Genomic DNA, 22,082 nt, shown 5'->3' with positions numbered 1-22,082 from the left:
TCCTCTCTGCGCCTGCCCACCCTCTCAGGGAGGTGCCTCAGGGCAGCCCGCCCCTCCGGCCTGGTTTCCTCAGGAAAAGCCTTGGGAGGAAGCAGGGAGGGGGTTGGGAGCTGTGGGGGCCAGACTAACCCAAGCCCTCCCACTGCACTGGCCGCCATGGGGCTGGGGCTCCTGTTCCCTCTGCTGCTGCTCTGGACTCGGGGGACCCAGGGGTCTGAGCTGGACCCCAATGGGCGGCACGTCTGCATGGCCAGCAGGTGGGTCTTCTGGGGGTCTGATGGGAGGGAGGAGGACACGAGGAAAGAGGGGCTAAAGCGAGAGGGGCTCGGGGACAGCCTGGAGGGTGGTGGGTAGTGGGGACAGATGGTGGGATGGCCAGGGACAGAGCGGGAAGGGGTCGGGGACACGGGGGCTGTGACCCTTGGCCAGGCCTGCCCGATGGGGCTGAGGCGGTATCTCGTGTCTCAGGGAGACAGTGATGCACCTGCGGAGCCAGGCTGCCCCCCGGCTGACCCCTCTCTGCCCCACAGCCCTTCTGCTGAGCTCCAGTGCTGCCCAGGCTGGATGCAGAAAGATCGAGAATGCACCACCCGTGAGTAGCCAGGATGCACCCCCCACCTGAGAAGGAAGCCCAGTGACCCTTCCTTCCTACCCTCCTGGGGTCTGTTTGCCCTCCTGAGCCCTAGAGCTAGGGTCTATGCTGTGACCCAACCCCCTAGCCCTGGGGAAACAGCTCTTTTTTTTTTTTTTTTTTTTGCGGTATGCGGGCCTCTCAGTGTTGTGGCCTCTCCCGTTGCGGAGCACAGGCTCCGGACGCGCAGGCTCAGCGGCCATGGCTCACGGGCCTAGCCACTCCGCAGCATGTGGGATCTTCCCAGACCGGGGCACGAACCCATGTCCCCTGCATCGGCAGGCGGACTCTCATCCACTGCGCCACCAGGGAAGCCCGGAAACAGCTCTTGAGGGGGGCAGGCCACCGGGAGTCAGTGAGAGGGGCAGAGTGTCCCCTGGCCGCACCCCAGTCCTTCCAACCTGGGTGGGGTGTTTTTCAGCCATCTGCGAGGGGCTGGACGTCTGCCGGGAAGACGAGGTATGTGTGAAACCAGGCCTCTGTCGATGCAAACCTGGATTCTTCGGGGCCCGGTGCAACTCCCGTGAGTCCTGAGTCTCTCCTGGGGGATGAGGTTGCCGGGCAGGACTGGGGGAGAGGGGAGGCAAAGCATGTAGGAACGTCATCTTAGAACAGCAGGGCCAGAATCCCTCCAAGCTTCGCTGAGGAGACTGAGGTCGAGACAGGAAGTGACGCACTCTAAGGGGATGTCCTGAGTCATCTGGTTTTTATCCCATCCACAGAGCCCTCCCACAGGTTCAGTTCTGGGCCATTCATCTTCCCTTTCAACTTCCGGAAAGATGCTGTGGATCCCCGTTAACTGCAGAATGGATGCATTCTTGGTCTCCCCCGCATACACCGTATGCACGTGTGGAGGGTGACTGGAATGTCCTCCCTCTCTGGCAGAAAGTGGGGCATGGGAGAGGGGTTGGTGGGCAGTTTAGCCAGAGGGCAGCCTGGCTAGGAGTCAGGGTTGAGAGGAGACACTGGGGGGAATGTGGCTTCTTCTTCGACCCGGATGGGCAGCATCCAGGCGGGGGAAGACACAATGGGGGAACCCAATGAGAGGGAGGAGGGGCATGTGAATGAAGGCACACCCACTTCTGTGTGACTCTGGGCAAGGCCCTTTGCCACTCGTGATCTTTAAGTGTGTTTTGGAATGTGGAAGTGGGAGGCTGGGCCAGTGGTAAGGATTTGTGTAGTTCAGAGTCTGGGGCAGGAAGTAAGCTGTGCCCCAGGAGGACAGGCTGTCCCCGGCTCTTGGAGGGCGGGCCCGGCCCCCCACCTCTTCCTCGTGGAAGGGGGTGCAGGGCGAGGATCCGTGGTGCCTGACCCTGAGCCCGTTGACCCCCTTCCCTTCCTCCCACCCCGCAGGCTGCCCGGGCCAGTACTGGGGCCCCGACTGCCGGGAGAGCTGCGCCTGCCACCCGCACGGCCAGTGCGAGCCAGCCACGGGCGTGTGCCACTGCCAATCCGACCGCTGGGGCGACCGCTGCGAGTTCCCGTGCGCCTGCGGCCCCCACGGGCGTTGCAACCCCGAGACCGGCGCGTGCCGCTGCGAGCCCGGCTGGTGGTCGCCCACGTGCCGCCGCCCGTGCCAGTGCAACCCGGCGGCGGCGCGCTGCGATCAGGCCACCGGCTCCTGCCTGTGCGAGCCGGGCTGGTGGGGCCGCCGTTGCAGCTTCCGCTGCGCCTGCCACGGCTCGCCGTGCGCGCAGGAGTCGGGCCGCTGCGCCTGCCGGCCCGGCTGGTGGGGCTCCGAGTGCCGGCAGCCTTGCGAGTGCGTGCGCGGCCGCTGCAGCGCCGCCTCCGGCCTGTGCACATGCCCGCCCGGCTTCCGCGGCGCGCGCTGCGAGCTGCCCTGCCCCGCAGGCCGCTACGGGCTGCAGTGCCGCGACAGGTGAGCCGGGGCAACGGGGGATGCGGGAGAAAAGGGAGGGAGGAGGGCGTGAGAAGGAAGGGGAGAGAACGGGAGGGAAAGGGGATGAGCCGGCGGCGCAGGGAGAACGCTGCGCAGAAACAGACAAGGATGGGGTGAGAGGGGGAAAAGAGTCCCTCGACGCCCTAAAGTCCAGCCTCGCCCACCACTTTCATCGGCTTACTGTTAAACAAAATACTACTACTAGCAAGCCGTAGAAACAGATAAAGAATCAACATTGTGGCAAAAGGATTACAAGGTCCCTCTGAAACTCAATGGCTTTCAAACTTTGACCAGTTCCACCCACAGTAAGAAATGTTTTACCTCCCATCATATATAATATATGATGCGATATATATTAACTGAAGTAAAAACTTAACCGGACAACACACATATGTACACCGAAATGTTTTCTATTCTCTCTCTCTCTCTCTTTTTTAATACTGGTCAGGATCTGCTAAATTGATTTGATGAACTCCCTTCCTCACCCTACTAATGAGTCTAATCCAAGCACGTGATCCCAGATAATTAAGTCTCTGGAGGGAAAAACTTCAAGTAAGGATCAATGAGATATTAAGACCAGATAAACCTTATTGGAAAAGTTGCTAAAAGAGTAGATCCTAAGTGTTCTCATCACGAGGAAAAAAACTTTTTTTTTCATTTTTTGGTATCCATATGAGATGACGGATGTTAACTAAACTTTTTGTGGTAATCATGTCACAATATATAGTGAGGAGGTCATTATGCTGCACACTTGAAACTTATACAGTGCTGTATGTCAATTATAACTCAATAAAACTGGAAAAAATGTAAGATAAAATTCTAGTGGTGAAAACACACTTTATGCGTTTTCATAATGCATAAAATGGCATAGAGGGTACACTACTGAGGACTGCTCATGCCAGACCTCCGAGATGGCATGGGTGGAACGGAGGAAGGGGGAAAGGGGAGGAGGGGACACTGGGCAGAAGGCAAGCAGAGGCTGAGGTCGTAACTTGGCTTCCCTGGCTGGGCTGGGAGCTCCTGGTGACCCTGGGACCCAGGAAAGGGTGGGGCTCAGAACCGGGGGTTAAGAAAGGGCTGGAATCCTACTAGAGCCCACAGAGATAGTCTGCCCAGCCTCTTTGTTGTACAACATGGGGCAGCTGAGGCTCAGACCTGCTTGAGGGGCCCAGCTGGCGCTGGGAGGCTCTCTTAGCGTTGCATGTCCTCCTTCTCTTCCCAGCTGCGGCCACTGCAAGCAGAATGAGCCATGCTCTGCAGACACAGGCAGCTGCGAGTCCTGCGAGCCGGGCTGGAATGGGACTCAGTGCCACGAGCCCTGCCCTCCTGGCACCTTCGGCGAGAGCTGCAGGCAGCAGTGCCCCCACTGCCGGCTTGGGGAGGCCTGCCAGCCAGACACCGGGCACTGTCGACATTGTGACCCTGGCTGGCTGGGGCCCAGGTGAGGGGGCCAGCCTGCTCAGGGTGAGGGTATACCTTCCTTCTAGATCCTCCCCGCAGCGGCTCCCTCAGGGAGAGCTGCCTCCTCCCACAACGCATACATTCACACAGCCCTGGGGGCCCGCCTCCTGGGGAAGACTGAGGTGCGAGAGATGGGTGCTGCTGGGGCCCTGGGCACGGTTTTCCTCCAGCTCCCTCACCACTCAGGCTTCCTGCCCTCTTCTCGTCCAGGGATCTGTAGTCTGTCACCTACTGGGTCTGGCCTCAAATTCAAGGCCCTGTTTGCACCTGAGCTTCACTGCTGAAAAGTAGACAGCTGGGTCTCTGAATCTACAAGTGTGGGCACATGGGTGAGGCCCCTCTGTGGGGTCCAGGCCTGCCCTACTCCCCATTCTGAGTCTTGCCTCACCTCAGGTGTGAAGACCCCTGCCCGATTGGCACCTTTGGGGAGGATTGTGGCTCTACCTGCCCCACCTGTGTCCGGGGTGCCTGCGATGCTGTGACTGGGGAGTGTGTCTGCAACGCTGGCTACTGGGGGCCCAGGTGAGGACTGGGGCCCTGGAAGGAGGCAGGGGCCTAGGTCAGGCCTCTGTGCAATCTGCTTCCCAAACCTCCCTCCCTGGGCTTCTCCATCTCCCAGATTCCCACCCAGCGTCCTCATAACTAAGAAGTTATTCCTCTTGTTGTGGGGTCTGCATCTTCCAAAGGAGGGTCGGAGTGACGCTTAATCTAAAAGGCCTGGCTCCTGAACTAGAAGTTACTTAGGAGGAGGGCGCCAAACCCCATTGTTGTTTCCCTAAGGTCTTCAGGTGGTAAAAACATAATCAGTGTCACTATTTCCAATGTCACGTTTTTCCCACCTGTAGGATAGAATGTAGTATCAACTGGAAGAGACCTCATGTTATAGAGGAGAGGACCGAGGCCCAGAGAGTTAGGGGCAGGGCTGGGGGTGGCTCAGACCTCCAAACCCTGAGGAAGTGTCTCTGGATTCCATTGGCATCTAGCTTACTTCACATTAGTGCCAGGTGGGCAAGGGATGAGGATCATGAGAGGTGGGCCCTGACTGTGGCTTACACCCTGGGGGGCCTGGGAGCCAGGGGGCAGTTTGTGGGTGGTCTCTCTGGAAGATGGGCTTAGGGGCTAAGGGATTCTCCCAAACACTGCTAAGGGTACTTAGAATGTGGCTGAGAGGTCAGAGGAATCTGCGTGGGCATCATCCAGGGAAGTCTGTATGGCAGGGGGTGGGAAGCAGTGCCCAGAAATCTACCCTCCCCTGTCCCCTGCCTATCTCCATGCCTTCTCACCCAGCCTTCAGCCTGTCTCTCCTGTCACCCCAAAGCTGCAACACTTCGTGCCCGTCTGGCTTCCATGGAAACAACTGCTCTGTTCCCTGTGACTGTCCGGAGGGAAACTGCCACCCTGTCTCTGGGGCCTGCCAGCTGGGTAAGGTGGAAAGAGGGTACAGGGAGAAGTAACCGGGGAAAGAGTGGCCCTTTACATGGGCTCCGGGGCCTCATCACTTGCCAGAGAGGCTGGGCCCCCTTCAGAGCTGTTCCCTTCACTTGAAATCTGTACGGGTGCTTTGGGGCCCCCTGAAGACGTGACAGAGCCTCTGTCCAGGCTAGCACCCAGGAAGTGAGCGGACAGGGCTGGACACTGGGATGTCTCATCAGGCCCGAGACCTGAGGGCAAGAGTTTGCGGAACAGGCCGTGGACCACCGGGAGAGGACAGACCAGTGGGGAGGCTGCCTGGAGGAGGCGGCCTCCAGGCTGAGCAGAGTCTACATCTCTTAGAAGAGTGGGAGGGGCCCAGAGTAGGTAATTCAGAGCTAGAGATGAGACGTGATGTATGGGAGACAACATGGCCCTGAATAGTTGCCCGTCCCTGGCTCTCCCTAGGATCTCATAGTCAGGATGCCGCCCTCATTGCGGGCATTCTTGTGCCTCTGCTGCTTCTCCTCCTGGCCATCGCCTGCTGTGCCTGCTGCTGCTGGGCTGCCCGGTTGGATCCCAAGGACAGGTGAACCCTGGCCCCTTCCTTCCCGATTCCACAGTTCAGGCCATGGGTGGAAGCAAGGTGGCATCTGGTTTCCTTTCAGGGGTGGGGATGGGCTGGCCTTGTCACACACGTAGGTCAGAGGTAACGAGGTAGCTGGCAGTGGCTGTGGCCTGGAGACACCAGGTCAGCCATCTGCCCTCCTCAGAAGCCTTCAGTGGGGGAGGTTCTGAGTCACGCGTGAGCAGGGGGCCCCGGGCACCAGGATGGCAGGAGGTAGAAGCAACGGGACAGCTCTGGGCAGGGAGGGGAAGAGACCAGGCCTCAGAAGGGAGAGTGCCATAAAAGCCTGAGCAGTGGTTTAGCAGAGAATGTGGCTTTTCAAGAAAAGGAGAGGCGAGGAGGGCTTTGAGCTTGCGGGCTGCTGTAGGGAAGCGGGGAATATTCCTTGCACAGGGCTTTGCTCCTTTACAAAATCTCTTCGTACTTCTCAGCTCCTTGGAGGCTCACAGCAGCATGGAGGTTTGGAGCAGGGCACGTGGGGGCAGGAGGATTAGCATTCTCAATTCCCAGGAGGACACAGGCCCAAGGTGACCCAGCTAGTCACTGGCACGCGCAGAGCCCGTGGCCGGTTCTCTGGACTCTTTGTTTTGTCCTGTGTGCTCTTATTAGTTCACGCACTACCCCTTGATCCTGTCCCCCTCTGTGCTGTGGGGCATCCTCAGACCAGCAGACCCAGTAGCCTCCCCGCAACCCTGGGGCATAGAGCCTGGAGGTGGGGAGAAGCCCCTCACAGGAAGACCAGGACATGTGCACAGACTGTCTGAGGAATGGTAATGACTGAAGCTGTCACTTCCAGCTTCGGGGCGGGGACAAGAGTGGGCTTCCTGGAGGTGGTGCCACTTCCAGAAAGATAGGTGAGCCGGGCTCAGCTGCGATGATAATAACACACTGCTGCATTTTGGGGCAGCCCCACCAGGTAGCTGGTGCTGTGCTGGGTCCTGAAAAAAGTTCTGATATATAGCAGTTGTCTCCATTTTATGGATGAGGAAGCTGAGGCCCAGAGAGGCAAAGTCTGAGCCACAGTTGCTGCCTCGTGACTCTGGAGCCACGCTGCCCTCTGCGACAGGCCCAGATCTCAGGGTCAGTAGTTTGGACTTTACTCTGTAGTCATAGAGAGTCACTGAAGTAGACACAGTCACTCTGTCACACGAATCCCGGGACCAGAATGGTCCTGGCCCTTTTCTGCTGCCCCCATCCCGCCCCAACCGGGGTCTCCCTCACTGACGACTCTCCTGTGCCCTCAGGCCAGCGAGAGATGGAACCGCTATGTCCAGGATGAAGCTGCAGGTCTGGGGGGCACTGACCTCCAGCCTGGGCTCTGCGCTGCCCTGCGGTTCCCTCAGCAGCCACAAGCTTCCCTGGGTGACAGGTAAGTGGGTGCTGAGGGTCAGGGGCTGCAAGGGGACAGGGCTTCCCCTGGGGCTCTGCGCCTGACCCAGAGCCCCCCCCTCCCGCCTCAGTCTCGCACCATGATCCGGAGATCCCCTTCAACCACAGCTTCATCGAACCGCCCTCGGCCGGCTGGGCCTCGGACGACTCCTTCTCTACTGATCCTGAGTCTGGAGAAGAGGACGAGGGTCCTGCCTACTGCGTGCCACCCCAAGAAGGTAGCCCCCAAACAGCCCACTCAGCCCCTGAGCAGTCCTGCTCATCACAGCCTCTCCTTTATTCCTTTAGCAAACGTGTATCAGGCGCCCGTTCCATGCCCTTCACAGCTCCTGGCAGTGGGATGCAGTAAAGAACAAGATAGATTCCTCCTCCCCAAGCCTGTCGTCTGGCGGGCAGTCATCAGACACATGTGGGACAGAGTGATACTTGCTTTCATGGAGGACATGCAAGTCGGGGCTCGGAATCCAGCCACGTCAGGGATGACTGGAGTCAGGGAGGATGTCTCGGTGTTAGTGTTATTGGAGTTGAGCCTGGCAGAATCAGTAGGAATTAGCCCTGGGAAAGTTAGGGAGAGTTGGGAATGATGTTTCAGGAAGAGTGAACAGTATACCCAAAGGCCCAGAGGTAAGAGGGACATGGCCATGTGGCACTGAAGGAGTTTTACCATGGTTAGAGTGTGACATTAGTGCGAAGTAGGGCGGGTGGTGAGAAAAGAGGTAGAAGCAGTAGCATCTGCCTGAATAGGCCCTTCCCCTGCCTCTCTGCATCCTCACCCTCTCCCTTGCCCCATTTGGGGGGCCTCCCAGAAGATGCTGAGCTGGGTAAGCAGGATGGATTGGGGTAGCCAGCCCAGCTTTGGCCAAGCTCTTCTGTCTCCTTTGCCAGGGATGGTCCCTGCGGCCCAAGCAGAGTCACCAGAGGCCAGCCTGGCCGGAGGTCCCTTCCCTCCCCCTGAGGATGCCTCCACGCCGTTTGCCATCCCGCGCACTTCCAGCCTAGCTCGGGCCAAGCGGCCATCGGTCTCCTTTGCTGAAGGCACCAAGTTTGCACCACAGAGTTGCCGAGGCTCCGGGGAGCTCTCCAGCCCTCTCCGTAAGCCCAAGAGGCTCTCCCGGGGGGGCCAGCCAGGTCCTGAAAGCCAGGAGGCCGAGGAGTCCCCAGGCCCAGAGCAAGCTGAAATGAACGGGGCCCCTCCAGGTGCCGCCAGCCCCAGGGATTCAGCCATTGGCCGCCGCCGGCTCCCGCTTAGTGGCCGGACAGTGGCTGAACGTGTGGAAGCCATCGAGGGCAGTGTCCAGGAGACTGCAGGCTCTGTGACCACAATCTACATGCTGGCAGGGACACCCCGGGGATCTGAGGGCCCTGTCCGGTCTGTCCTCCGCCGCTTTGGTAGCTTCCAGAAAGGCCAGGCAGAGCCCAAGGTCAAGAGTGCCATCCCCAAGCCTCCACGCCGGGCCCTGAGTCGGAACAAGGGCAGCCCCGGGCTGGCCTCTGGCTCTGCTGATCAGAGCTCCAGCTCAGCCCCAAGTGAGGAGCTGACTGGGGCCTTAGAGTCTGCAGGGCCTGGGCCAGAGGAAGTGGCCAGGGGGCTCGGGGATGGCATCAAGAGCTCAGGGAGGGGCCAGGAGCTGGTCCCTCAGGGTGGTCCCCTAGATCAGGATCCCCAGAAGCTTGCTGACGAGGAAGGGCAGGAGGAGCCCCAGTATGAGAATGTCGTACTCATCTCTGGACCACCAGAGCCCTGAGGACCTTGAATTTCGTGAGTGGGAAGACTGTGGATGGTGCTTAGGCATCCGAACTACCCCGAATTAGATTGTGTTTTGTGCTGGGAAAAGATCCCAGGGCCAGGAAAGACATGCTGGAGCCCCTGCACTTACACCGGGACATGTCAGAGCTGGAGGCCAGTTGGCTCTGGCCCTGGCCGTGCTCTGGGAGTGGGTCTGGAAGGCCTGGGCAGAGACCCCACAGGATGGGGTCAGGAAGGGGAAAGAGATGGCTACAGGGACTTTTTCTCTGTTGTCCTGTACTCTGTCTGCCCCCAAAGGCTATTCTTTCCTTCATTTGCAAAACATTTTTCTGAAATGGGAAACAACCTAAATGTTTGATGCTAAAAGATTAATTAAAGAGCTCTTCCTTATGAAAGGTTCCTAAACAACCCTAATAAATCAGGTTGTGTAAGAATATTTCATATGGGAGCATGTTCACACTATCCTGCTACGTGTAAAAAGTAAGTTTTCTTTTTACAAATTTTATTCCTTTTGCCTCAGAATACATGTTTAGAATTCTTCCATTTTGTGTTTATTTTGTGACTGTTTTACAGACTTTTAAAAAAAAGATGTATGTGCATAAAAGATATTTGAGGGAAAGGCATCAAATGGCACTTTTCTCTGGGAGATGAGATTGTGGCAGATATTTATTTTCTTCTTAAATTTTTGCATAATTTGCAAATTTTCTACAGTGAACGTTCTTTTTACTTTTCTCACTAGGTTGAATACTTAAAATTATAATAGGCAATATTCTTCGTTAAAATAAAAAGTACTAACATTATAGACATGTCTAGAGTAAAAATGAGATTTCTCTTCTCCCCAGAGGATTCTGGGGGATGAGGGAGGGGCCAGACTTAATTTTCCCGGAATGCCTGTTGGTCTAGTTCTGAATACTTTCCTCACATACTTGTATTAGCCAGTCAGGAAATAAAAAGCAAGTCCCTCTGTCCCAGTGTGCAGAGAATCTCATGAACAGTTTAGATGCTTCCTTTCAGATGTTTTTCTGTGCGCATGAAAATAAAAGAACATACTGTTCTGCAATTTGCTTTTTTACTTAACGATATAACCTGGCTATCTTTTGATGTCAGTAAATATAAAACTACCTCTTTTTATAAAAAATGGCTGCATGGGATTCCATCATGTGGAAATAACACAGGTTATTTAAACCATCCCCTGCCTATGGGGATGTGGGTTGTTTCTAATTGTTTTGATACAATAAATGATGCAGTGGACAACTCGGTCTACATTTCCTTTTGCATCAGTGCTAGGTCTTCTGTAGAAGAGCTTCCTGGAGGTGGAATTGCTGGGTTATGGGGTAAGAAAATTAAACATTTGAGTATTTACTCCAATTGGCCCTCCAAAAAAAGTTGAATGGCTTTGTGTTCTCATAAATTATGTTGGCATCTATTTTCCCACACCCAATCTGATAGGTTAAAAGTGATATCTCATTATTTTAGCATGCACAAAATATAACTAAAGTAATAACATTTTTAATTCTTAAAAAGTTAAATTCTTTGTACAGATAAAAGTTTGGGTTTTTTTTTTTTTTTGGCTGTTCCAAGCAGCTTATGGGATCTTAGTTCCCCGACCAGGGGTTGAACCTGGGCCCTCAGCAGTGAGAGCGCAGAGTCCTAACCACTGGACAGCCAGGGAATTCCCCAGATAAAAGTTTTTTGTTTGTGGGGTTTCTGTTGTTGTTAAGTATCTTCTTTTTTTTTTTTATAATGTTAATTTTTTTCTTTTTTCTTTTTTTTTTTTATTATTCTTGGCTGTGTTGGGTTTTTATTGCTGTGTGTGGGCTTTCTCTAGTTGCGGCGAGCTGGAGCTACTCTTCCTTGTGGTGTGCAGGCTTCTCACTGTGGTGGCTTCTCTTGTTGCGGAGCATGGGCTCTAGGCACGTGGGTTTCAGTAGTTGCAGCATGCGGGCTCAGTAGTTGCAACACGTGGGCTCAGTAGTTGTGGCACACGGGCTTAGTTGCTCCGCGACATGTGGGATCTTCCCAGCCCGGGGATCGAACATGTGTCCCCTGCATTGGCAGGCGGATTCTCGACCACTGCGCCACCAGGGAAGTCCTGTGTGTGTTTTTTAACTATCAAAAATGGTATCATCGGGCTTCCCTGGTGGCGCAGTGGTTGGGAGTCTGCCTGCCGATGCAGGGGACATGGGTTCGTGCCCTGGTCTGGGAAGATCCCACATGCCGCGGAGCGGCTGGGCCCGTGAGCCGGGCCCGCTGAGCCTGCACGTCCGGAGCCTGTGCTCCGCAACGGGAAAGGCCACAGTGGTGAGAGGCCCGCGCACCGCAAAAAAAAAAAAAAAAATGGTATCATTCATGCACCCAATGTTCACAGCAGCACTATTTACAATAGCCAGGACATGGAAGCAACGTCAGTATCCATCAATAGATGAATGGATAAAGAAGGTGTGGTCTAGGACTTCAGGTTCGAGCCCTGGTCCGGGAAGATCCCAAATGCCATGGAGCAACTAAGCCCACGCGCCACAACTACTGAGCCAGCACTCTAGAGCCCGTGAGCCACATCTACTGAGCCTGCGTGCCACAACTACTGAAGCCCATGTGCCTAGAGCCCGTGCTCTGCAACAAGAGAAGCCACCGCAATGAGAAGCCCGCGCACCGCAACGAAGAGTTGCCCCCTCTCACAGCAACTAGAGAAAGCCTGCGCACAGCAAGGAAGACCCAACACAGCCAAATTAATTAATTAATTAATTAATTAATTTTAAAAAAAGAAGACATGGTCTATATACAATGGAATATTACTCAGCCATAAGAAAGAAGGAAATATTGCCATTTGCAGCAAAATGGATGGACCTAGAGATTATCATAGTAATTGAAGTAAGTCAGACAAAGAAAAATATCAAATGAGATCACTTATATGTGGAATCTAAAAAAATGATACAAATGAACTTATCTACAAAAGAGAAATAGACTCACAGACATAAAAACAAGATTAAGGTTACCAAAGGGGAGAGAGGGAAGGATAAATTAGGAGTATGGGATTAACATATATACTCTACTATATATAAAACAGATAAACAACAAGGTCCTACTGAATAACACAGGGAACTATATTCAATATCTTGTAATACACTGTAGTGAAAAAGAATCTGAAAAAGAATACATATATATATTGGGAATTTTCTGGCGGTCCACTGGTTAGGGCTCCATGCTTCTACTGCCAGGCACATGGGTTCGATCCCTAGTCAGGGAAATAAGATCCCACATGCCATGATGCACGGCCAAAAAAAAAAAATATATATATATATATATATACATATATATATGTATATATATATAATTGAATCACTAAAAAAATGAAAAAATAAGATCATTAAAATGTGAATTCTATGATTAGTCTAAGACTGAGCTTTTCATATCTTTAAAGTTATTTGTATTTTTCCTTTGGATGATTTGGTTATATTCTTTCCCCAATTTTTTTTCTTTTTTTTTCTAAATTAATTAATTTATTTATTTATTTTTGGCTGCCTTGGGTCTTCGTTGCTGTGCACGGGCTTTCTCTAGTTGCGGCGAGCAGGAGCTACTCTTTGTTGCGGTGCGTGGGCTCAGTAGTCGTGGCTTGCGGGTTCTAGAGCGCAGGCTCAGTAGTTGTGGCGCATGGGCTTAGTTGCTCCACGGCATGTGGGATCTTCCTGGACTAGGGCTCGAACCCGTGTCCACTGCATTGCAGGTGGATTCTTAACCACTGCACCACCAGGGAAGCCCTTTCCCCAATTTTCAATTGAGGTGTTCATTTTTTTCTCATTGATTTATGTGCCTTTATATCAAGAATATTCTTTTTTATTTTTATTTAAAATTTTTAAAATTGGGATATAGTTGTTTTCTAATGTTGTGTTAGTTTCTACTGTACAGCAAAGTGGAGTTCCCTGTGCTATACAGCAGGCAGGTTCTCATTAGTTACCTATTTTATATATTTTAGTGTATATATGTCAATCTCAGTCTCCCAATTCATCCCACCCCCACTTCCCCACTTGGTGTCTATACGTTTGTTCTCTACATCTGCGTTTCTATTTCTGCTCAAGGATATTAATTCTTCGCCCAGTTTGTGATTGGTCTTTTAATGCTGTTTATAGTTTCTTTCTTCTTTTTCTCCATAGAAATAAAAAGTTTAAATTTAGACAAGTCTTTTTCTTTTTGACTTCTGGGTTTAATGTCATGCATAATGGAAAGATGGAAAGGCTTTCTCTACCTTAAGATCAGTGAAATAATATTCTACATTTTCTTTTAGTACTTTTATTTATGAATTTTTAATTGAAGTATAGTTGATGTACAATATTATATGTTACACATGTACAATATAGTGATTCACAATTTGTAAAGGTTATGCTCCATTTATAGTTATTATAAAATATTGGCTATATTCCCTGTGTTGAGCAACATATCCTTGTAGCTTATTTTATACATAATAATTCATTTCTTTATGATTTGCCAGCAGTGCTGGTGTGATGCCTTTAACACTGCTGACAAAAAGACTGAAAAAAACCCCAAACCCAGGGAATTCCCTGGTGGTCCAGTGGTTAGGACTTGGCACTTTCACTGTCCTGGCCCGGGTTCAATCCCCGGTTGGGGAACTAAAATCCCACAAGCCACAAGGCTCAGCCAGAACAAACAAACAAACAAACAAAAACCCAGAATTTCATTCAAATTAGACTTGGATTCACATCTCAGTTCTGACATACTTGTTTTGTGACTTTGGAAATGTTACTTAAAGCTTGTTTTTCATCTGAAAAATGCGGATGTGGCTATCTCCCAAGTTATGGTAGGGATTAAATGACAGTGTGTAAAGCACCTAGTAAATTTTTGACTCTCAATAAAGGTTCGTTATTATTGGCATTACATCATTCTCCCAGCTTTGAATCCTTTGTCCCTAGAAGCTGACACCTTTCTCCTCTTCATTTATTCATGTTTTCATTCAACAAACTCATGTTGTGCGTCTGCTTTGTGCTTTCTTCTGTATTAAGGGCTGGTTATACAATACAAAGCTGAATGAGACACAGTTCGTGCCTCCAAAGAGTTCATAGTCAATGGGAAAAGGGAGAGACAAACAGATGAACAGATAATTGTAAAACAAAGCAATCAGTGGACAAAGATAATGGAGAATATCGTGAGGAGTAGTGAGGGAAGGCTTCCTGGAGGAGGTGCTGTTCCAGAAGGGACTACGTTTGAGGGTCAGAGGTGAAAGAACAGCACCTGCAGGAACTACAAGCAATTCCATGTGACTGGAACATCTTAAGTCAGCCAGGATGGGGGAGGAGCCTGTGTAGGTCAGGTTGGAGAACTTGAACTTTATCCTGCAGGACAAATGGTAAAGAGTTTCTGAAGCATTTTAGCAGAGGTCAGATTTACATAGCTCACTGGGATGGAGTACGGTGGAGAGATGGATTTGAGCGGCTGAGATTGGAACCTGGATGAATAGCAGTTGCAGTCATGGACATACATGGGCAAATTAGATAAGCACTTAGGAGATATGGATTGTCTGGGTGGGGTCGGGGTGGGAGGGAGAGGGAGAATAACAGCAGGTACCGAGCAAATATTTGTTCAAAAGATGGTTCACGGTATCTGACTTCAGTAGGTAGTGATGCTATTATCTGAAAAAGGATGGGAGGAACAGTTTTGGGGGGTGGGGGTGGAGAAAGTGAACTATTTCAGAGATGTGTTTGAAACAGTTTAGAAATGTGTATGGAACAACTGCCTGGAGACAGCCCTCAGGCAGGTGGCTCTAGGAGGGAGGGAGGGAAAGATTGAAGTTAGTCAAGAGACAGTTACAACCCTGTGAGCGGGTGAGATTAACGGGATAGGTAACCAGCCAGGATCCCCCAAGCCCACAATGTCAAGCGTGGTCTGAGCAAGGTTGCCAACGGTGGGTTCACGGCGGCAGGGGGCGCACTCGGACTCAGGGACGTGGAGCAGGAGCCTGCTGGGTCTCCCACAGCCCTGGGATGACAGGCCAGCTCCCAGAGCGTGCCAGAGAGACCAGGCTGAATCTGCGGGAGACCGAGGGCCCTGTGAGGTTGTTGGCCTAGTGCCTTCGATGGGGGAGATCCTCCAAATGGAGCTGAACCTCCAGAGCCTAGGTTCCATCCCCCTGCCCTGGCAGTTCCTCGGGGCATGTCGAAGTCGCTGATCAGAGCAGGAGCCTGGAGCCCTCCCGACCCCGCGCACTTTCCGGGAGATCTGACTTGTGCTTTGCAGTTTGGCGCTGCCCACCGCGTCAACCTGCAGGGAGAGCCCTAACCTGAAGGAGATGTCAGGGAATGGGGAGTAAGGGGGTGGAGGTGGTGCCGGGCAGTGGGAATGGGGTGGTCAACTCCAGCAGGGAGCACCAAGATGACCGGTCTGGGTGAAGGTCCCCGAGGGGACCAAGGAGAGAGGGAACGGGGTGGGGTCGGGGGGTCAGAGTCTGGATGCGGCACCCGAGGAAACAACGTTCTAGGAGGCAGACAAGCCCCAAACTCCCACTTGGGGATCCCCGAGGGACACCTTCCAGGGACCGGGCAGATGGCACCCAGAAATGGGGTCGGTGAATCAGGAGAGCAGGGAAGAGGCACACCATGCCTGGATAGAGAGGTCCGGGGATCGAGAATGCGCAGACAGCGCCTGGATGAGGGTTACTAGGGGCAGGAGAGCGAGGGTTCAGGGCACAAAGCCCAAGATAGACAGGATGGCAGCGTTGCGTGGGGAGGCAATGGAAGAGGCGGGAGTGGGACGACCCATGCGGCGCCAGAGCATCGGGCGTGGTGCCCAAGGCACAGGAGAAGCTGGGGACGACGAAGCGGGCCGGAGGAGAGCGGAGTGCGGGAGCTAGGCTAGATGCGCGAGGCGGACCGGAGTGCAGCTAGGGCAAGTCCGAGGGAGCCGGAACGCCGAGCAGGGGACCCAATCCAGAGACAGGGCTTCGGGGCGAGGCTCTGGAGAGGCAATGGGGCAATGCCTCTGGGGGTTCCCGGCCCGGCTGTGACTCCAGTTTAAAGCACCAGACCAAAAACACCGCCCAACGCAGGTCCCGGCACCCCCACAACTCCCTTGTTTGTCTCCTAGTCCGGCCGGAACCGGCTTCTGCTCGCCGCGGGGCGGGCGGGTGGCTGCTGATTGGATAAAGCCTGTTTCCAGCCCCCACTCAGCCAATCAGCGTGTGGCAGTGTTTTCATCTTGGGGTCGGAATAAAAGGGCTGGAATAAAAGGGGGGCAGAAAAGGCGCCGGCCGGGCCCGATACACACCAGTAAGAACCGGGTGAGCTGGATCCGGGGGACCTGGGCCCCGGGCTTGGGTGCTGGGGGGCAGAAGGCGCACGAGTAAGGGCGTAGGTTGAAGATGTGTGCATAGGAAAGGAGAGAGACTGAATGGATGAGGACCCGCCAGGAAAGAGTTGACGAATCGAGGAGGGAGCTGGGGGATGGAGGGACGGGGGTCCACTTCCATGGAAACGAGCTAATTGCCGAGGAAACGGCGCCGGACGGGGGTCGCGCGAGAGACTCGCGCCGCCGGTTTGAACCGGCTTCTCCTCGCCCATGCGGGGCTCGCGTGGCCGCAGCGCCTAGCGACCTAGACAGCGGCCAATGGCGCGGCAGTTCCTGTGCCGTCAGGCCAATGAGCGGGCCGTGGGCGGGCCGTTCTGGAACTCCGTGCGCTGATCTTGTGGTTCAGGGAGCCCAGTCTGGGAGAGGGTCCCCAGTGCCGGCGGGCGGGCGCCAGTGAGGGCCCCAGGGAGTGGCAGCCCTCAGGTATGCACCTGCCCAGGTATCCGGACCTCACGCTGCCTCCCTTGCCAACCCCCAGGCTGTGTCAATCCTTCTGTGAGCCAGGACTAAGTCCACGTCCCTGAGCAGGCGTTAGTCCCTTCTTGTTTCCATGCCTCAGTTTCCCTCCGAGTGAGCCGAGGGAGAAGTCTCCCTGTCTGGCCGGGACGGCTTTCCCGGAGCTGCGGGCAGGCGGACGAGCCAGCGGCGGAGAGGGTGGCCCAGGGCACGGGCAGGGCTGGGGCTTCCTTGCTGCGCGCACTTGCCTCCCGGGCCGCAGAGGGGTGACAAGCTCCGCGCGCTGCGGCAGCGGCCCGGGTTGGCCGACCCGGCTGCATAGTGCCGGGCGCTGACGCCGAGGTCTGTGCGTAGGCGGCTGCAGAGCCGGAGCCCGAGCCGGAGCCCGAGCCGGAGCCGGGCCTCCGCGCCTCGCCTCGCCTCGCCTCGCCATGGCGCCCACCCTGGCCACTGCCCATCGGCGCCGCTGGTGGATGGCCTGCACGGCCGTGCTGGAAAACCTCCTCTTCTCGGCAGTCCTCCTGGGCTGGGGCTCGCTGCTCATCATGCTCAAGTCGGAGGGTTTTTACTCCTACCTGTGTACTGAGCCAGGTGAGCCGGGTGTTCGGACTCGGGTTGGTTCCTGGAGTGGGGGCTTTGGGAGAGGGGGGATGGCGGTGTAGACCCAGACAGCAAGACCACCTCACTGCGCAGCACCTCCTAGTTAGCAAAAGGCCCATTTGATCCTCACCCAGTTCACACACACCCACAGTGTGTGCTGGGTACACATCACTGTCCCTGTTTTGTGGCTGAAGAAACTGAGTCTCAGATCTTCTGACTTGTCTGAGGCCGCACAGCTGTAGACTGTAATAGATCCAGAACCCCTAAGTCCAGGGTGTCCTTACCACCACCTGGGAACATGACTGGACTCTTCTCATCCCAGTGCCTGGCACATCACTTGCTTTGCAGTAAACATGTTGCTCTCTGACTGTAAGAAAGAGGAACTCCTGACTCAGTAGCTGGGGTGCAGCAAGAGAGAGGAAGTGGCTTGGCCTCCAGCCGGTGGAAGGTTCATCTAGAATCTAGATGTTTTTCTGTCAGGCCATCATGGAGTCTCTAAAGGGCTTTTCGGATACAATTTCTTGTCTGTTTTTGCTGCTTTATGATTTTCTAAAGGACATTTCCTCCCACAGGCTGTGAGAACATCTCAGTGGCCTTCTACCCCCGTGGCTGGGGGGGTGGGGGAGGAGAGAGGTAAGGAGGATATTTATGGAAAGGACACTAGGTCTGTCCTCTCTGCTACACTGTAATTGGTGTTGCTGAATGAAAGACGAGGATGCTTGTCTACAAGAAATCTAACCCCCACCCCTATGTTCACACCCGATGACCTTGTGAAAGGATCCTGATTGCTGAAGGTCAGTGGGGTTCAGCCAATCAGTGGGACCCAAGTGCCTCTCACCCATTACCCTGCTACCCACCTTCCTAGGCAACCTTGATAGGAAATGTTTTCCTCTGCTCTCTGTCCCCAGCAGTGACTACCTAAGGGTTGAACTCAGTAATGTCTCTCCCCAGTACTTTTGTCAGCAGCCCCTGCCCAAGTTCCTTTGGATGGAGATAGCCCAAGTCTGACTCCCTGAATCACACCACTGGCATGCCTTTTTTTAAAATTTTTTTAAATTAATTTATTATTTATTTTTGGCTGCATTGGGTCTTCATTGCTGCGTGCGGCTTTCTCTAGTTGCGGCGTGCGGGGGCTACTCTTCCTTGTGGTGCAGGCTTCTCGTTGCAGTGGCTTCTCTTGTTGTGGAGCACGGGCTCTAGGCACGTGGGCTTCAGTAGTTGTGGCATGCGGGCTCAGTAGTTGTGGCTCACAGGCTCTAGAGCGCAGGCTCAGTAGTTGTGGCGCAAGGGCTTAGTTGCTCCGCGGCATGCAGGATCTTCCCGGACCAGGGCTCAAACCCGTGTCCCCTGCATTGGCAGGTGGATTCTTAACCAGTGAGCCGCTAGGGAAGCCCAGCATGCCTTTTTTTTTTTTTTTTTTTTTTTTAGAGTTTTAACTTTGAGGGAAGAGAAAGCTTTGGACCAGCTCATGCTGCCTGTCAGCCCGTGCAGAACCCTCCCTGGTTTCCTACTCTGATCTTCCTAGAGATTCCTGAGCATTCCAAGTCACTAGGGAAGCTTCAGCTGGGAGAGGTTAAGGACAGGAGAAAGGGAGGGGATGCTGAGCCTGCCTGAGGGCAGAGAGTATATCACTTATAACCTTTAGCCTTTAGCCACTCAGAAATATTTCCTAATAACCTTAGGGTTCTTGGCAGACCTTTCCCCACATCAGCAAGAAATCTGGGGAGATGGGAGAGTCACTCAGACCTTGTTCCTTAAACAAGCTTTCTGCTTTGCCCGAGAGATGTTAGGAGATTAATGACTCTGGAAGGGAACAGATTGGAGTGTTAGGCGCCTCCTCTCCCTCCCTCTCTCCTCTCCTTGTAGATCATGACCCTTCCTGCTTGCCTCTGATGGATTCTTTCAGGCTGCACAGAGGGGTTAAAAAACAGAAAAAAGCATCATCCCCAGATGAAGCTTTTAGCATCTCATCCAGACTGGAGGACTATTGTAGTCAATTTTTTTTTTTGACCTCCTGTGGTGTCAGAAGGTCAGATTCTAGGGTTTTTTCCCCCACATTGTCCACTGATTTAATTTATTTTATGGTCTTGGCGGCGCTGGGGCTGGTCACTTCATTCCTGCCTCAGCCTTGGCTTCCTTCGTTGAAGTGGGAGGAGTCCCAGAGATTGTGCCGACGCAGTGCTGAGTTGGTGTTTAAGCCCTTGCGAGGCTTGCCTGGTCCCTCCTGTAAACCAAAGCGAAGCTGAAGGGTCAGGATTGTGGGTTGAACATCAACTTCTTATCCCGTGCCTTTGTTCCTGCCTCTGATTTTGGTTTTTCTGACTGTCTGGCAAACCCGCTGACCCAGCATCCGTGGCGGGCAGGCCTGCTGATTCCACACAGCTTATCTCTCTGGCCTCCTTGCTCCTTGTTTCTTGGAGTCTGAGTAACCTGTTGCCTTTTGGGACTAGGAGTCCCTGTGTCTTGCCTGGCTGGGTGTGCCCGGAGGATTTAGGATCAAGATTTCTGCTTAGGCCTAATATTTTCATGCTTGGGGGACAGCTGAATTGCAGAGAAGCAGTTAGGCCATTTATTACCTTTATTGAATTAAGCTTGTGAAAAGCTGACCAGTCTACAGCTGACTGAAATGCAAATTTGTCAGCTTTTTGTTGCTTTTAGGACTGATGCTTTGGTTTGTTCTCGAAAGAAAATTTGCCTGAACCTGTTGAAAGGTTCTCAGAACTCTTTCTTGGGACTCCAGCCAGAATCCGGCCACAGACACGGTGTCGGGTTCCAGCATGTCGAGGTGGGAGAAAGAAAGAAAGAGCTGGGTTTTCCATTTCCCCTCAGCTCCTTATCCCTGTCTCCCGGACAGTCAGGATGGATGGCTGGGGCTGGGGACCTGGGGCTGGCACTTGGCTTTGCCTCCCCACTCCCCGCTGGAATGGACAGGAGACCGACTGGGTTCCCAGCCCCGGCTTTTCCAGAACTGTGTCCTTTTGGCCGCCCGATGGCCGCTGTCACCACCCACACCCAAACTCTTTCTTCATTTCCTCTGTCAACCGGTGGCCCACTTTGACAGGGTCAGCTCAGGGGGCTGGTGCTACCTGTGGATGTTTAATCTCCTCTTTCATCTGACCTCTTTCACCTGACCATTTTCTGAGGGGCTCTTCTGGACACAGAGCAATCCGGGCCCTTAGGGAGTCTGTAGTCTGCCAGCATCTAAGAGTCATCACACATAGGCCTACATGGTTCCAAGTGGTGGTCCGACCCCAGCAGAGAGCAGGGTGCCGGGGTGAGAGCCACTGCGGGGACCTGGTTCAACTTGGCTGGGGGTGGGGCTCTGTGATATTTAGGCAGAAGCGTGGAGGGCCACAGGGGTGACTCAGGAAAGGAGCGGGCAGTGAGCCTCCAGGGTAAGCTGTGTGTTGAAAGAGAGGAGAGAAAGGACAGGCGGGCAGGAGATTACTGGAGATCTGGGAAGGGGCCAGGGCCCGCAGGCCCCTGGGGAGACTGGAATTTATTCTCAAGGCAGGAAGAAGCTCCTGAGGCAGAAGAGATGGTCAGATTCACCTGTGAGCCTCTCATGAATTGTTGAGGGCTTGCCACACTCCGGGTGCTGGGTGGGAGACGTGGCTTCTGCCCGAGGAAGCCACGGTCCAGCCCAGCCATGGACCCCAAGGCAGACCCCAGTTCTGTGCTCTTGACCACCGCAGTTACTCTGCTTGTGGTGGCCGGGGGGATGGCACCCCTCACTGAAACACAGCAGGAAGCTGGCCCCTGGGACCCTGAGAGAGCAGGGCCAGGCCTGGTCCCCACCAGGCCGGACCGAGGCTGCAGATGTGGACAGGAGATGGTCCGTGCCACTTGATGGCCCTCCCTTTTTATGGTCTCCTCCCACCCTCAAAGGCCACTGGTGGTAGCTTTTGAAAACCCATCGTTTCACATTGTGTGTGTGTGTGTGTGTGTGTGTGTGTGTGTGTGTGTGTGTGTGTGTGTGTGTGTGTGTGTGTGTGTGTGTGTGTGTGTGTGTGTGTGTGTGTGTGTGTGTGTGTGTGTGTGTGTGTGTGTGTGTGTGTGTGTGTGTGTGTGTGTGTGTGTGTGTGTGTGTGTGTGTGTGTGGCCACGCCACGTGGCATATGCGGGATCTTAGTTCCCTGACCGGGGATCGAACCCATGCCCCCTGCAGTGGAAGCTCAGGGAGTCTTAACCACTGGAACACCAAGGAAGTCCTTTCACTTTTTTGCTGCGAATAGGACTGTTTTCACTCCCCCCAGTTTATTTTGGATTTTTTTTTTTTAACTCGGTACTTGGGGATCGAGGTTGGGGCCTCCAGCCTCGGGACGTGTCACAAAGGAGCTGGTGCCCTTGGCCCTCCCCACCCACCCTGCCTGCCTCCTTCCCATGACCTAATTTCCCTCCTCCACATCTGCTGGCCTTACCTGGCTTCTTGGTGTCCCATTAAGGTCCTGTCCAGCTTGGTTGGCTTTCAGGGACCTCATGGGAGCATCTTGGGGGCAGTCCCATTCTC

At 53.8% G+C, this 22,082-nt stretch overlaps 2 protein-coding genes across 8 annotated transcripts in view; both read left to right on the top strand.

Moving 5' to 3' along the window:
- Positions 1 to 103: 103 nt before the first annotated feature.
- SCARF1 (scavenger receptor class F member 1) lies at positions 104 to 10,226 on the top strand. 4 transcript variants are annotated; one of them, XM_081220549.1, is made up of 12 exons: positions 183 to 257; positions 531 to 592; positions 1,053 to 1,154; positions 1,354 to 1,487; positions 1,985 to 2,510; positions 3,754 to 3,972; positions 4,386 to 4,514; positions 5,311 to 5,414; positions 5,871 to 5,991; positions 7,275 to 7,399; positions 7,491 to 7,637; positions 8,305 to 10,226. In XM_081220549.1, the coding sequence occupies exons 2-12, from the start codon at positions 582 to 584 to the stop codon at positions 9,162 to 9,164; spliced, it is 2,478 nt and encodes an 825-aa protein (XP_081076675.1). In that variant the 5' UTR covers positions 183 to 257; positions 531 to 581; the 3' UTR covers positions 9,165 to 10,226. The 4 variants fall into 4 exon arrangements, with proteins under 4 accessions (XP_081076674.1, XP_081076676.1, XP_081076675.1 ...); XM_081220548.1 differs by lacking the exon at positions 1,354 to 1,487 and having other exon boundaries at positions 104 to 257; XM_081220550.1 differs by lacking the exon at positions 1,354 to 1,487 and having other exon boundaries at positions 104 to 257; positions 7,528 to 7,637; positions 8,305 to 8,560.
- A 6,159-nt stretch (positions 10,227 to 16,385) lies between these two features.
- SLC43A2 (solute carrier family 43 member 2) overlaps positions 16,386 to 22,082 on the top strand; it is a 38,365-nt gene continuing 32,668 nt past the window's right edge. Inside the window, exons 1-2 of one of the 4 annotated variants that reach the window (XM_081220041.1) lie at positions 16,386 to 16,448; positions 17,327 to 17,563. In XM_081220041.1, coding sequence (XP_081076167.1) covers positions 17,404 to 17,563 — 160 coding nt within the window. In that variant the 5' untranslated portion in view covers positions 16,386 to 16,448; positions 17,327 to 17,403. Of the gene's footprint in view, positions 16,449 to 17,326; positions 17,564 to 22,082 lie in introns of those variants that run through there. The other 3 variants (XM_081220045.1, XM_081220042.1, XM_081220044.1) reach the window with 3 other exon arrangements.

The sequence above is a fragment of the Mesoplodon bidens genome (genome assembly GCF_964165515.1).
Source record: "Mesoplodon bidens genome assembly, chromosome: 19".
In the NCBI taxonomy this organism is placed as follows: domain Eukaryota; kingdom Metazoa; phylum Chordata; class Mammalia; order Artiodactyla; family Ziphiidae; genus Mesoplodon; species Mesoplodon bidens.
This window is presented reverse-complemented; position numbering and strand designations above follow the sequence as displayed.